Source organism: Nymphaea colorata, chromosome 13 (genome assembly GCF_008831285.2).
Source record: "Nymphaea colorata isolate Beijing-Zhang1983 chromosome 13, ASM883128v2, whole genome shotgun sequence".
In the NCBI taxonomy this organism is placed as follows: domain Eukaryota; kingdom Viridiplantae; phylum Streptophyta; class Magnoliopsida; order Nymphaeales; family Nymphaeaceae; genus Nymphaea; species Nymphaea colorata.
The window spans coordinates 17117149-17133341 of NC_045150.1; the positions used below are offsets into that span (position 1 = coordinate 17117149).

The 16193-nt window shown below is 35.3% G+C and overlaps 1 protein-coding gene across 2 annotated transcripts; it reads right to left on the reverse strand.

Annotated features, from left to right (window-relative positions):
* Positions 1–491: 491 nt before the first annotated feature.
* On the reverse strand, positions 492–4030 carry LOC116267200 (cysteine-rich receptor-like protein kinase 10). 2 transcript variants are annotated; one of them, XM_050081182.1, is made up of 6 exons: positions 3886–4030; positions 3622–3813; positions 3248–3369; positions 2888–3097; positions 2370–2607; positions 492–1203 (listed from the first exon to the last, which is right to left on the reverse strand). In XM_050081182.1, exons 1-4 carry the CDS (start codon positions 4001–4003, stop codon positions 2966–2968), a joined length of 564 nt encoding a protein of 187 aa, XP_049937139.1. In that variant the 5' UTR covers positions 4004–4030; the 3' UTR covers positions 492–1203; positions 2370–2607; positions 2888–2965. The 2 variants fall into 2 exon arrangements, with proteins under 2 accessions (XP_049937139.1, XP_031504666.1); XM_031648806.2 differs by having other exon boundaries at positions 2370–2610.
* Positions 4031–16193: the final 12163 nt, after the last annotated feature.

Consider the following 16193-nt stretch of genomic DNA (forward strand, 5'->3'; position numbering starts at 1 on the left):
AGATCACTTAGATTCCCCTTTTTATGGCCTTTCAGTATTCTCTTCTGGTTTTCACTTTCGGGCAAGCTCTCAAAGTTCAAATGTTCACAGAACGAAGTCTGAAAGCTAATGGTGCTTTGTTCTCTATGATCTCCCCTATTTCAATACTGTATTTGGGCAATAATTAAAAATACTTTCCTTGTTACAACATGTGGTATCTGGCTGCTATCTGCCTTTTAAAAATAGTTAAGCTTGTAGCTTTAATTGCTCCTCACAAATTGGCTACTCCAAACAGCAGTGCGTTAACTCTTCAAGACTAACCCAATTTTTTCTATCCTCCACTGAAAGGAGGTCATCAATGTACACAAACAGAGTTCTATATAGATAAATTTGCAGTCTGTGCTTTCTCAAGACTATCTATTTATGGTGTTAATGACTATAGGATGATTGAATTACCTTTCAGATGATCCAAATGTACAAGTGATATGTGCTTAAGAGAATAAGAAGGCATACATTGATATCATCATCAGAACAATATGAGCTTAACATTGTATTGCACAACATTATACCACCACTTTAAGAGGCATCTCTGCGTCCTACTGAAACTGTTACAAATAAAGAACAGGAATTCGACAAACTAAACAAGAAGTTCACAGCTCATACACCAGAACAGGATACGGTGCCTTGAAAATCAGGGAACAAATTGCCATCTCTACTTCCTCCTCTCAAGAGTCAAGAGTATTTCAAACCTTCACTAAGCAGATGAACTGAACTCTGAACCAGTCCCTGATATAGTTGAGCTCGTTTGTGGTCCCAAAGAAAAGTTTCTGATTTTCCATATAGAAGGGGCAGGAGGAGAAATGGCTGAGAGAAGCAAGGAACCATTTTCAAGCATCGCAACAACCATGGACATTTTTGGTTTGCTTGATGCATCTTCTTGGACACAGAGCAGGCCTCTATGGATGCATAGAAGAAGCATCTGATCCTTCATGCATGCTCCACTTGGCTCGGGGGATATAGCTCAGTTGGTAGAGCTCCGCTCTTGCAATTGGGTCGTTGCGATTACTCATACTCGAACGAGATGCTCTAGCACTGCTTCCTAAGAACAGCGTGTCTACCGATTTCACCATGGCGGCATCTTAATATCTCATTTTTGTCACATGTTCCTTCCAATATTTGATCCACAATTTTCATAGCCTTGTTCTCCCTCCAAACTCCCCATGCCTACACCAACATAATAGTTTTGTTATTTACTCTGGAAAGCTGTGACAACAATATGGAGGATAATTTTTATTGGAGGTGTGGAAGGCCGACAATGAAAGCAATGCCTTAATTAATCTAACATGCTCCTTGCTTGAAAATGGTCTAGACAACAAGTTGTCCAAGATATGGTCTTCTATGAACAATAACACGAGTAACAGACAAAAATGACCCACTAAATTGCAAAAGCACAAGAACAATGTTAGTTACTTACATAATTCAATAGATTCTCATCTGTCACTTGTTGAAGAAGAGAGAAATTCCGTTTTCCACTTATGTTTTCCAGCAGCAGAACACCAAAGCTAAAGACATCGATTTTTACTGATACCTTTCCTTCAAGCAGATATTCCGGTGCCATATATCCACCGCAGAAAAAGATAAAACCATTCTACTCAGCTTTGAAATTCGCTTAGTTGTTAAGTGCATGTGCAAGTTCGCTTTGTAGCAAGTGTGCTAGGTGCCACTTTAGACAGACGGGACACGTTATGTAACAAGAATTATTATAGTCTATCCTACTTCTTAACTTGTACCTCCTGTAGGAACTAAACCAAAGCATGTAAACCCTAAGTCACGATCCATGAGACCAAATATTCATGTCAGTTAACTGTAGGTCATTACGGTGGGCATTGTGGATGACTCTGAAACTTGGTATGTAGGTTAAAGAGACTTGTTCCTTAATAGAAAATAGAAAAAGCTATAATGGGAAATAAGCACATATGAAATTCTGAGTGGAAAGATTATTTTTATATATATTTGTTTCTTACTATTATCCTGCATTCTAGTTCATAGCCCTTTTAGGTGTCAATCTGAAGTAAAACTAATCGACAAGTTGTCATCTGAGATGCCTGCTCTTCGGTCAGTAAAAGGCCGGGCCATGAAACATAGCAACTCAGGTTTATGTTGGAACTGGAAAAAAGAAGGCAACGTGCGGACTTCCGTGATTAAGATTAGCCAGCTAACCTACATTATGGGGACAAGTATAGAAGTGGATGGCCTAATCTGTTTGAGGAGGAAGCCATCCATTAAAATTGAGCCAGGTGAATGCACAAACACTTAGTATCGGTATATGATCTTCATTTTTGCAACGGCAATTTAGGAAGTTGTGCAACAACAGGGAGCGACCAACTTACCGAGTCCCCATAATCTCAATTGTTTCTGCTTGTGTTTGACCTGTGTTAAAGATCCTTGCTGTGCCAAAGTCTGAGATCTTGGGGTTCATGTCTTCATCTAATAAAACGTTGCTTGCTTTCAGATCCCTGTGAACCATTCTCAGCCGAGAATCTTCATGGAGATATAAAAGTCCTCTGGCTGTTCCGTTGATGAGCTTGGAACGTATTGCCCAGTCCAGTTGCAGACTCTTTGGTGGCTCTCCTTTCAAAGTAAAATAACATAAACGTAACTTGTGTTTTACCTTTCTAGTAATGTTAAGCTAATATGTAACGAATAAAAAATAAAGTACAAGATAATTTCAGATCAAGCAAATTAATAAGTAACACTTTGACCCAATCAAATGGCAAAGCTAGATAGGCAACATTTTTTTGACATGCACTCCCTGTGAAAGTCATCGGCTGCCACCATTAAACCCTCAAACACCACCTTAATGATAAAACGATAAGGAAACAAAAGAAAAAACAAGGAACAAGCTTACCGAAGAGAAAAATGTCCAGGCTAGTAATGCGCACATACTCATAGATGAGTATCTTTTCTTCACCTTCCATGTAGCCTCCTAAAAGCTGGACAAGATTTTTATTTTGAAGTTTCGCAAGTGTCCGCACTCATTGTGGAATTGCTTCGGCCCATTCCCTGTATTGCGTGACAATCTCTTTACAGCAACTTCTTGACCATCCGGTAGTTGGCCCTGACAAAGTGAGTGTCAGTTAAGGAAACAGACTTAGTAACCAAGTTTCAATGCCAGCTCCCTCTCCCTCCCCCTCTATCAATTTTCCTACTGTAGCTTCCCCAGATGTTATCTTTTTCAAACGCATGGACAGTAAAAGAGACACGATACCCTGTAAACTGCACCGAATCCTCCTTCCCCAAGCTTATTTGCCGCCGCAAAATTGTTGGTGGCAGATCTGATAGTAGCTAGATCAAATCTTAGTCCATCCATCACATCTGCTCTCTTAACAGCTGAAATTATCTCCACTGTTAAACAAGGTAAACTGATGGGGAGTGTGTGCGTATGTGTATATATATCACAATTCAGTCAAGCCAGATGCCAGATGGGTAAAATTTAAAAATTATTGTTAAAATACAATAACTTTATTATACTTAGCGACCTTTTATATATAGCGCAGCAAAGACTTATGATGGCCTTAACAACATATATAATCCTTTTAGTGTTTAACCATTTTACATCCGGTAGCAGTGAATCTAACCAACCTTGTTGTTGTAAGGCCTCCTCCTCTTCTTCCATCCTCTGCAATCCGCTAGGCTTCATCTTCTTTCTCCCAATGCAACAAAACTCTCTCTTCCGCCAGTAAAAGACACAAAGCATGCAAGTAATAAGAACCACAATCAAAACAGAGATGGCGATTATGACAAACATAAGCTTTCTTTCCTTGTTCCGCTGCCCTGCAAGTATAAACAGCTCTTGTTATGCCAGAGAGAGAGAGAGAGACTAGCATGGCATAGTGTCAGATTCACCATTTGATGGAGGGCTTGAATTTGGTGGAGGTGGTGAGCTGGACTGAGGAGGTAGGCTTGGTGCTGTTGTGGTATCATAAAAGAGCTCTGTATCGTAGACCACCCGGCAACTTCCCATGGCAATTTCACAGCCGTGTGCAGCGTCGCAGGTGTTGGGATCTGGGACCTGGTGGTATCCAAACACTGCTTACAGCCAGCAAGGCTGATATCTCCGGTGCACTGCACCAGCCCGTATGTCATCTGCAGATCGGTGTATGGGATGTTGCCCGTGGCAAGCATTAACTTTGCAGCTGGCTCTGTTGTTATTGTTGCTGCTAGAAAAGGTAGATTCTTCAGCAGTTGGCCCAACTTCTCGTTGAACCCTTTAATGTCTGTCACTTTATTTCTGGTCCAATACCAATTACCAGAATCATCCATGTTTAGCCGACCAAAGAAATCGGTGTTGGAGTAGCGCAGCTGGCATTTTTGATACCATATGATGGCATCCATTGTGTTGTGGCAGTATTTAACGAGTTGTACGGTGGAATTGTAGATGCACACCTTGCAGTCCTGTTGATCAACATCGCCCCTGCATTGAACCAGGCCATAGACTGTCTTCGATCCTTGGCCCACTGTGATGTTGGAAAAACCAATGAGAAGAGCATCTTTGTTGAAGGTGGAGAAGATGGCCTCCATGTTCATCTCATACACGCTCCCAGCTGTGTAATTACCAGTTGTGGAGCAGCGTTGGTCGATGTGGTCATTGGTGCAGCTCATCGCATGGTCAACATGGAGGGAAAGGAGGAGAAGGAAGAGGGAGAATCCAATCTTCAACCTAATGAGCCCCATTACAGAATCGCTCGCTTCCTTGGCTAGTGGAAGGAAATGTCTTGGGTTCCTTGGCATGTTTAAGAAAAAGCTCTAAAAGCATCTTGCGGAGGCCCCTACCAAAATCACCTACCGTGGACGTCATATTCATTGATGTATACAGATATGTGCATGCAACTTAATCTAGAGGTAGTTATATACGGTGCTCTTGTGTATGAATTTTCATGCGTCATTTTAATAATGACAAAAAATACTCGTGATGATACAAAAGAAAAAAACTTTTCGTAAGAAAAAAAAGAAACCTCAAAAAAAAGATTTGGAGATTCGATAAAAGTAAAACTTATCAGTCTGTATCATATCTTATAACCAATATAGTCTTCTAGATGGTGAAAAAAACGTCTTCATTTTTGTTGTCTTCTTATAATGTTATCTTATTATCTCATAAACATTATCTCATACTTATGTTTAGTATTGTCTCATATATCCACCCATTATCTCATTACATCATACATATTTTGTTATCTCACATACAAGCATATGCAATATTTGAGCATAAAAGTAAATATGCATATTGGTAACATGGCTTACATCCAACATACACTCGTTATACACATAGGGGCGACGTACAAAACTTGATCTAAGGTCCTAATCATATACCTTACAGTCAAGTGGTAGGATTTGAATAGGATATCTTTTTATGTTCACATATTGAGGTCAGTAAATAAGAATATTAAGGATCTATATTTGCTTATCAAATATAACTGGAGGTTTAAGGAAGAAGTTAGATGGAAATCATATGATGGGTGAACTGGCCTATGTGTGGAACTATCCGAAAGAAAAAGAGAAGTTAATATCCATTGACTAATGAGGATCACGTTCCAAATCTGGTTCCTTTGTTAGGGATTTGATTTGGTGTACATGAATTCAGGCCTGATTTTTAGGACATTGCTTCATCTTAATTTTTTTTCCTGAAGCTAAAGCTTTAAAGCAGAAACCATGACTTTAATAATCGAGTCAACAATATAATAATTAGGATAATATAAATAATAAAAGAATGAACACAGATGCAAACTAGCTAGGCAATGAATATTAAATTAACCACCAAATTTGCCAGTTTTAAAACAACCAACTTAACAAGTTGTACAGATTCCACTTCAGGTAAGAAGAGTTGAGCATGTTCAAATTAATCGACCCAATTTACTGCACGCATTTTTGTATCTCTGAAATGCATCGGCGAAAGAAATGATTTTATTTAAGTGTTTCAAGGCTTATTCCAAATTGATTGGTTTCATCCCAATGTCAAGTTCCCGTGGTGCATTTTAACGTAAAAGGGTACCTAACGTCAAACGGCATAATAAATGAGCAGAGCCCTACAGGATTATTATTATGTCTTAACAATATATTTTAATAACTCCTTGGATATTAAGGATGAGACATTTTAAATTATATTGGACAGCCACCCATCGGAGTGCACGCACAGTCAAGGTCTGAAAAGTTAAAAAAAAAAAACGAAAGAATTAAATTGGGAGATCCGGAGAATTTAATCCACGGTCACCGAAATCGATTAATTTATTCTGCTATCCTACACAAATATTGATTAATTCTGCTATCAGAAAAATTTAATTTAAAGCCTCGGCAAGTCTTCGTTGTTTGCTTTTTATATCCCATTTGCTTCCTAGGAAACGCTTCTACCAGTTGTCGGCGCTGATGCCCTCTAACATTATTTATGGAATATAATATTGCAGCATGACGCCCTTCCGGTTTGTCCGTCAACTCACTGAGCCATGAAATATGAGATTGATATATTTGACAAAGTGGCTAGACCTATCATGTGAATTGCACCTGTCTTTTCAGTCATCCAGTTGCTCTAATTTCCAACTTATCGTTTGCTAATGTTATACACTGATCTCATTTTGTATTAATAAAATTACTAAAGCATTATTTCATTTCACTTATAACCATAAGTAAGTGGGCTGAACCTACTAGTCGAGTAGAGCTTAAACTGGGCCAACACGATCTTGGCACGAGCCACTAAAATCAGGTAAACAATTTTTTTATGTTAACTTTGGTTCGATTCGTCAAGTTCATTTGAAGCTTGTTTCAATAAGCTTCAATGAAGCTTGTTAACTTAATCGAACCCAATTAGGGATGTCAACAGATCGATTCAGATCGAATATCCATCCGAAATGCCTTTAAAAAATTGGATATGGTAAGCAATTTAACATCCAAATAAAAAATCAGATCGGATTCAGAGTTAAGAAATAACATTCGGTTTTAAGTAAATATTCGGATACTCAACCATCTTATCTGATCGGATACAGATTCGGTTTTAAGTAAATATCTGATCCGATAATTAACTGTACATCTGAATCGTGAGTTGATATCTGAATCCGAATTACAGTTTGATATCCAAATCCAAACTGTGAGTTGATATCCGAATCCGAAATCTGAATCCGAACCATGAGTTGATATCCAAAACGCTGAAATCCAAATCCAAACCTTGAGTTGATGTCCCACGTTTTGAAGTTGAGACCTATGAACGGTTTGTCAAAAAGACTAACCAAACGCACCAACTTAAAGGTCTAATGGAATAAGAATTTATAATTTGATTAATAGGTAATGACTTCCATGAAGTTGCATATAATAATAGCCAAATAGTTACCATATACACCATTTAACTTAAAGTATTAAAAGTTTTATTGATCAAATTATCAATTATTTATTTAATTAATTAAGTAAATTATTTTGTATAATTATATAATATGTCCACAAGTCTTAGGATTTGATATACAATACGTAATTCACAAATTTAAAAACAAAAACCTTTAACTAATAGAAAAACAATAAATTGTTTGATTTAATAAATTATATGATTCGATTAAATAATACAAATTTATGTAAAAGAACACTTATGCAATAAAGCTAAGAGGGCTAACCAAAAATTAGTGAGGATGTGGAAGAATGAAGGTTTGACTCAATGAAATTATAAAAAAACATTAAATAATGTCTTTCTTAAATGAGAAATAATGTAAGTCACTTGATTTAATAATTTTCAATAAGTAATATCATCAAATAATAGTTTACTCCATCAAAATATGTTATTATTTAAAAATAATCAAATCAATGTTCAATATGCACAATTGAGATGAAAAAAGTATGAAATGTCATATGAATAACTTATGAAAAAACAAATTAATGGAAAACTTGTAGAAAAAATATAAAAATCATATAAAAAATATGTTTTATTAATAAATAGAAATCTCAAACGCATTATGATATTCTTTTTCACGTTTCAAATAAATATGTTTAATATAAAAAAACTGCTAAACACAAAAAAAAAATCTATCAAATTATTAATTTACTTATTTAATCAATCAAATAAATTATTTTATAAAATCATATAATTCATTAAAAGTCTTAGGTATTTTATATATAACACATAATTCGCGAACTTGAAAACAGAAGCCTTTAACTTAATAGGAAAACAACAAATTGTTCGATTTAATAAACTATTTTATATATCATTGAAGTAATTATACAATTTTATGTAAAAAACTATTGTAATAAAGGTAAGAGGTCTAATAAATTATCTCATAGAACATTGAACATTCTTTTTACGAATGTGACATAAATTTTTTCAATTAACTCAATGAAATAAAAAAATCATTAAATAATGTCTTTTTAATGAAAAATAACATGGGTCACCTGATTTAACAATTATTACGAAGAAAGTATGAAAGTCAAATATATTAGTAAAAAAAAAATTACGAGTTGTTTAGATGACACACTTAAATTATTTCTTTAAAATTTTAAGTGAAGCCAAAACATTTTTTTTTTGTACGAACTTACGAGTTGTTTTGTTGCAAAAGTCAAACTATAGTTTTAAAATTTTAAGTGAAGCCAAAACATAGTTTTTCAATTTTTTTTATATAGGATAAACTTACCGTTGTTTTGTTGCAAGATCCAAACTATAGTTTTAAAATTTTAAGTGAATCCAAAACATAGTTTTTTAAATTTTTTTAGATATGATAAACTTACCAACAGCTATTCACTTTAAATATATTTTTTTGTGATTAATTTACATATTTTTAAAATACTCATTTTATTGAAATTTCTTGATACAAGTTTTTTTATTAATTTTAATTAAATAAATACATTATTTAAGATATAATATTTAGTTGATGTCTTAACTATAATAGTTTGCTTGTTTACACAAAAACATTTAACTAAAATACAATATGAATCATTAATTAGTTTTATGTGATAGTTTTAAATTATTTAAGTTAGATGGTAATATGGTAATTATTTAACTATTATTGTATGCAACTTCATAAAAGTCATTACCTCTTAATCAGATTATACCTTTTATATACAATTTATATTATTCTTATATGATAATTTTAAGTTGGTGCATTTGGCTAGACCTTTTGTCCAACCATTCATAGGTCACAACTTCAAAACGTGGGGACACCCAATCACATGACTTAAAATTTGGATTCGGATCAGATTTGGATATAACTTAAAGTTTGGATCAAACTTAAAATTTGGATTGGATTCGGATTCAAGTATAACTAAAAATTGGATTGGATCAGATTCAAGTATAACTAAAAATCAGATTCGATGTAGATTTTAAAGTCAGATTCAAATATGGTATAAACTTCTTCTCATCCAAATTCAATCCTAATTTGAATCCGAATATACGAATATCCGAAAAATCGGATATGATAAAAGGTATATCTATCGAATCTGATCCGTTGGCATCCCTAAACCCAATGATACTCGAGTGATGAGTCGAGCAACCTTAAACAAATCAAGTTCAGCAAACTTGAAGTTAACTCTGCTACGTCAACGAGAGTCAAGCGATCAACCCAAAGTCAACTAATTAATTAACAACGTAGCAGCTCGATTCGAGTTCGAGCTGAGCTTTAACAGGTTGTGCTGCCATGTTTCTCTCATTTTAGTGGACATAGTGGTCGAGTACTGGTCTTAAATCTGACCCAGTGGTTTTGTTTTGATGAAACAACATGGCCTTTCTAAAGGTTCATAGGCAGAACTCGAGCTTTTCTGTTGATCCAGTGTTATTATTATTTGTTAATTAGCAGACAGACCAACTAACCACTTTTATTAAAAAAAACTGGTGCAGTGCCTCAATATCTTAGAATAACCATCACCATCACCGTCTACGAATTGATGAAGGTCATGAAGAAGAGTGAAAATTTGCTTCTTCTGTCCCCTTTCCTAGTCATCATCACCTATTCTAATTACAGCTAAGGATAAGCATGCACTAAAAGAGAGGTGACGGTATTTTTGAGTTTTTTTTTGTAATGTAGTGAACATTTTAATCTTGTTGACCTTTTCACAATTTTTTTTACCTTTTTATAAAATTTCTTCTTTTATTTTAACAGAGTATTTTGGTCATTGCATATTCCTATGCGTAATTTTTTCTTGTCCGAAGGTGAGATGATCAGATTAAGTTGCATGATGCACAAGGGAAAGAACAGGGAGGTGGTGGCATTTTAGAAATTTATTTAAAAGCTATGTACATTTAGTCTTTTAATATTTTTACAATTTCCATTTTATCATTTTTAAAAGTCTTTCTTTTCATTTTTAATGGGAATTTTAGTCACTGCACACAAAATTGCATACATTTGGTTGTGCACATAACTAACTTGACACAAGCGTGCATCTGCTAAATTGAGTTAAGAGGTAAACAACAAAATGATAATGAGGCCACTGAATTGAACCAAAATCAGAACCGTTTAAGAATAAGATGAAAGTAGAATTTATATTTACAGTAAAAAATCAGAGGAAAATAATAAATAAAAAATAACAACTGAAAAAATTATAAAAATGTAGAAGGAATCCAAACTCTCTTGCAATCCCGGCCTTTAGAATTGAACCAGTACCAAACAAAAAGGGTCCAAAAATAAAGGTAGATATAAACTTAGCAACTTGTATTCAAATTTTGAATACTTAAAAGAAATAGCGAAGCCAGCGATCCACATTTACCCTAAACGGATAGAGCAGCCACGTACATACCGTGAATTCTATTTCTTTGGCCATTACCCAACCTGTCATTCAAAAAAGGCCTTAAGGTGTATTCGATAACTTATCTCATTGACACATTTTTATCCTTTTTTGGTAGAACCAATTTACAATAATTTAAATTAAATTTTAGATTTATAAATTTAAAAAAATCCTATATAAGCTGATGGGAAGCAATGATACTTATATATTATTAGTATATAAAAAACATAAAGCAAGACATTCTGTTTAATCAATTGATAAACAATGTTGACATCACCAATACTATATCACTCTTCAATTTTCATAGACAACAACAAACATTTTTAACTAATAGAAAACTATTTTAATCAAACCATTTATTAGATATTGTGTATAATTAAACAAATTTATTTAATCAAACAACTAGTTTAATTAACTCAATGGACTAAGCAAGTCTTCTAAAATAACGTACTAGTCCAATAGAACTTATGACAGCTTAGTTAATAAAAATCTCTTCAAATTTTATTAATTTTTAGAAATATAAAACTTAATGTTAACAAGTATGTTCAATATAGAAAAAACATAACTCACCAAAAATTAATCAATTAATGAAAGAACCAAATGTACTAGCTTAATACAAGCTAATATTTACTAACTTAGTATGAGCTAATATGGTATAAATAATTTCAATAATAGTAATAGCCTTATAGTTGCCAAAAACTATTTCAGACTAAAAATTATTATGGCTGTATTTGCCTTGTTAAAATTTGAGATATGCAATTGTAAAGTAAGTTACTTTGTACAATTAAATAGTAAAAAACAGTTGGCATGACTATTTTCATTAATACATAATTGGCTGATTTGAGAACAAGAAATTTTAATAGAGAAAGTTATTTTGTGTAATAAATTTAGATATTTCATTTGACTAAACAAATAAGTTATGTAATAAAGCAAATTATTTAATTAACTTCATCATATGGTTGTTCTTCTTAAACATTATCTCATACTTATGTTTAGTCTGTTGCATCATTATCTCCTAAATCTTTTGTCACCGTATAAACATTATCTCATACTTATGTTTAGTGTTATCTCGTACATTTGTCTATTATCTCATTATCTCATAAATTATTTTTTATCTGATACACATTATCTTATACTTTTTTTTTATATTATTTTTTCTCATGCACATGCATATCAATGCTGAGATATGAAAGTAAATATGTATATTGATAGTAGGATCTACATTTATTGTACACTTGTTATATACATGAAGTCGGCTTACAAAACTTGCATTCCCTACCTCAAGCATATTTCTTTCCCCATTTTCATTTCATTATCACTTCTTTTTACTTCTCAAATCCCTGAAGTTCGACCTCCTTTCTTGCATGAAATCAGAATCCCAGCTTCTCCATCCAACTACGCTTTTCATCAGTTTTTTATTTTTGCATTCGTACCTCACCCTTTGCAAACACTGGTGGAAGCCGTGTCTGCGTGTTACTCCATTGAACATTGGAAGAATACACAACCACACAGATGGCAAAAGATTTTTCTGAAAAATAATTAAAGAAATATATGAAAATGAGATCGAATGTAAATGTAAAAAAAATTCAATGTTTTCAAATAGCTTCTAAACAAATTTAAATTATTTACCAATGGAATTGATTTTGTTACTCTCATAGAGTGAAAGAAAGTGTTTGTTTCGATAAGTTTAAGGCTACGTTTGATTGGGGGGGGGGGGGGGGGAATTGGAGGGGCGGGTGAAAAGTGTACGACCAGTTGAAATTTCAACCGTCGTGACATCAGAGCATCAAACATGTGAAAAATTCACGCAAATTATTTGTATGAATTGGGTACATTTAACGCGGAAAAAAGTCAGAGGTCGGACCTCCGACTTTTTACTGCGGACAAAAATTTGAGCCGTTAGGGCTCAAAATTTCATCCTCCCTTTCTCTCAGTTTCCCCTTCCGTCGAAGCTCTCGCGTCTCCACCCTTCCGCCTAAATCCTCACGATCTACCTCCGTCGCTCCCTGAAGCTCCCTTCTCCTCTGTCGCTGCCTGAAGCTCCCTTCTCCTCTGTCGCTGCCTGAAGCCCCCTTCTCCTCCTTTGCGATCTACCTCTGTCGCTGCCTGAAGCTCCCTTCTCCTTGTTGCCTGAAGCTCCCTTATCCTCTGTCGCTGCCAGAAGCTCCCTTCTCCTCTATCGCTGCCTGAAGCCCCCCTCTCCTCCTTCGTGCAAGTATAGATCTGACCCAAAAAGTAGGGACAAAGCTCTCGCGTCGGTGTTTTCAAGTATTTCACTGGCGTTTGCTTCATGTAAAGGTTCTTTGGAAAGACTTATGCACGTTCCACGGTTCAATGGGAATTTGGTAGTCGTTGGTTGCTCTCAGAATCACAGAGCACAATAGGATCTCTCTCATATATGGAATAACGCCGTCGCTTCCTCCCTTTCTTTTTTAAAATTTTGCTCTACAGCTTGTCTTGAACTTGTATAAACCATTCTTTCCTGGAGGTTCGTGCATTCACCAATATTTTGTTTGGTTGGTCATTGTAAAATCTCAAATCTTTGTAGGTATTTTGCTTTGGTTGTGCGCTTTGATGGGAAATGAAACATAGGCCGTGTGTGCTTTCCTGTAGTCGCTTTTTTCATTGGTCCTGATTTATTTTCTTTAATTTGGCATTGCAGTCTTGATTGCCATAGGGCTTCCCTTTAGCTCGTGTTCCTGAATGATTATGTCCATGCTAAGTTGTTATATGTTTCAAAATATGTCTTCAACATATTGTCATGATCAGAAGATGGTTAAATTTTACCCTACAAAACTACCCTGTGCATCACACATAGTTAATTTTATGCTGCAAAAAACTTCCCTGCAATCAAACATGGCCTCAAATCGGAAGAGGGTTAAACTTCATCCTGTTTTTTTTTCCAAAAAAATTTACTTTACCACGTTAAATTCTTCAATGCAATCAAACACAGCCTAAAGCTGCCTCGATCGGGGAAACATTTTCCTTGACTGCCATCTCAATGTTGGACAGTTTTCCCTACAAATCATGTAATAATAACGACAAACCTCTATCTTGAAAACCTATCATAGAAGTGCTAATTCAATGCAAGGCGCTAACAAAACCAAGATTGAGAAAATACCATGGAGGAAAGGTCAGAAACAAAGAAGTTTATATATCATCCCTAAGAATCTTGACTGTTCTACTAAAGTTGCATGTAACAAAATATATGACTTGGGATCTCCTCTTTCCTCCTAATAATTTATAAATATAATGACAGTTTATAATAGTTAACGGCAGTTTATCTTTTTTATGCACCTTTTTTAAATTGTTGGCCATCTGATGGTAGCCAACAGATTTCAATTTTTTTCTATATATATATATATATACGACCAAAATTTTCCGAAGGTATTGAGTTGTCCTAAAACAATAGTTTGGTAAAGTTGTCAAACTTGGACGGTAAATTTGACCGATAAACCTGTTGGCAGGTCGAGTCTAATAATTGGAAAGGCATGGTTGCAGTATCAATCCCTAGGTAGGCCCCAGACCACTAGGTCAGGGACAAAAAGTAGAAGTGCTATACCATTAGTTTTCGGTTTATAATGGGACCATTTAAACCATCAGATGTGCATTGATTGAACCGTCCAAATAAATGGTATAATTATTGTTTTTTATTTCTTTGTTTTGCCCCTGCTTAAACACGGAGAAGTTGCTTCCTCTTTCTCTCGGTGGGAGAAGTTGCTTCGAGCAGAGTTGCAGTGCCTCCCTGTTTCAACATGGCTGCTGTCCGTCGGGCATAGACGGCACATTTTTTCTTTTTTTGGTTTAAATGTCTTTCTCTCATGGCGAACACGGGTTTTCATCTGCTGCATCATGTCTTCCACTGACAATTTGTATTCGCTATGGCAAAGCAAGCCGATGATTTTTGAAGACTGCAGTTGATTTAGGCCAGATTTGGGACCAAAAATGGTCTGTAGCACGGGGATGACACATCGATGCGGGAATGGACCATCGATAGGCATTGTGTTAGTTGCCGAGGCAGCACCCAACTCTGCTAGCCACTGCAGACGTAGTCAGAGAGAGAGAGGAATAGGTAGAGCTAGAGATGGTGAAGATGACGTAGAGAGAAGAGACAGAGAAGGAGAGCAGATAGATAAAGAAGAAGAAGAAGAAGAACAGAAGAGGAGACGAAAGAACCGAGAGTTGGGCGTCCACCCCTCTTTTCTCTTCTGAGGAGGGGCGAAATTAAGACGGTCCATTCAATGCATTATGCAAAAGAAAAAGAGTCTATCATCATCATGATCTTGGGTTTTTCTGTCTGATTTGATGTCCCAAATATGTAACTTGGAATCTCCTTTCTTTAGGCCCTATATTAACTGAAGGTCACTTGCTATGATTTACCATATATAAAATTACAGTTAGAACAGCTTGCTGCAATGCTAGATATGATACACTCGAGAAGCCGATACTAAAATGGTATTTGCTTGCCTACATGCTTAATAACATTGACACCTGCTATGCACAGATGTCATCACAAGAAAATCTTTGAAGCTTGTAACAGAAAATTTTCGTTTATGTCTTCTGTCTGTAGTCAATAGCAGCATTTGGCCTTGATGTACTCATTAACAGAATGAAGAAATGTTCAACGCGCTTTTTTCTTTCGGTTCTGCTTGTTACCAGATTGGTGCAAACATTAGGCCAACGCGATTCAAACATCAGAAATCCAACCAAGGCACTAAAAAAGCTGAACTAAATTAATAAGTTTGGAGAAAGCAGAATCTAGTTGCATTTATAACAAAACCACATGGTTGGGATCGGTCATCACCATGAGGTGGATCTCTTTGTTGGTGAAAACTCGCGGTAAAGCTGAATTAATCAAGAGCGAGGGCATGTGTAAGCTGATTGTTTCGTTCTCTTTCCCTGTGAGACAAAACAGTCAAATCAAATCTTGCAACTGGAAGATGCTCTGTTCTTGGCACCCATTACGTATTGCCTTAAACCTAAAAGACGTCATATGATTCGACTGTACAATCTCATTATTTGTTGATAAAGGTACATGCCCGACCTCCAACAGGGTTGCATCAAAACTGAATCTGAATATATCAGCCAGTTGTTGCTTATTTTCCTTGTTAACCAAAAAGGAAATTGGAACTTATTGTTACTTATTAATATTTTCTTTCATAATTAATAAAGCCGCCACGACGATGTGAACCGCGAATTCCTCAATACGGAATAATGTATAGGCATAAATTCAGGCATTTTCATAAAAGTTCATCTACTACATCTACTAGGAGGACAGAATATAATAATTTGGCTTGGCAAGCAAGCCTCTTGTACAAGTGAACTCTTGGATCACTTAGATTCTCTTTTTTGTATAGCCTTTCAGTATTCTCTTCTGGTTTTCACTTTCGAGCAAGCTCTCAAAGTTCAGATGTTCACAGAATAAAGTCTGGTAGCTAATGGTGCATTGTCTCTGTATGATGTCCCCTAATTCA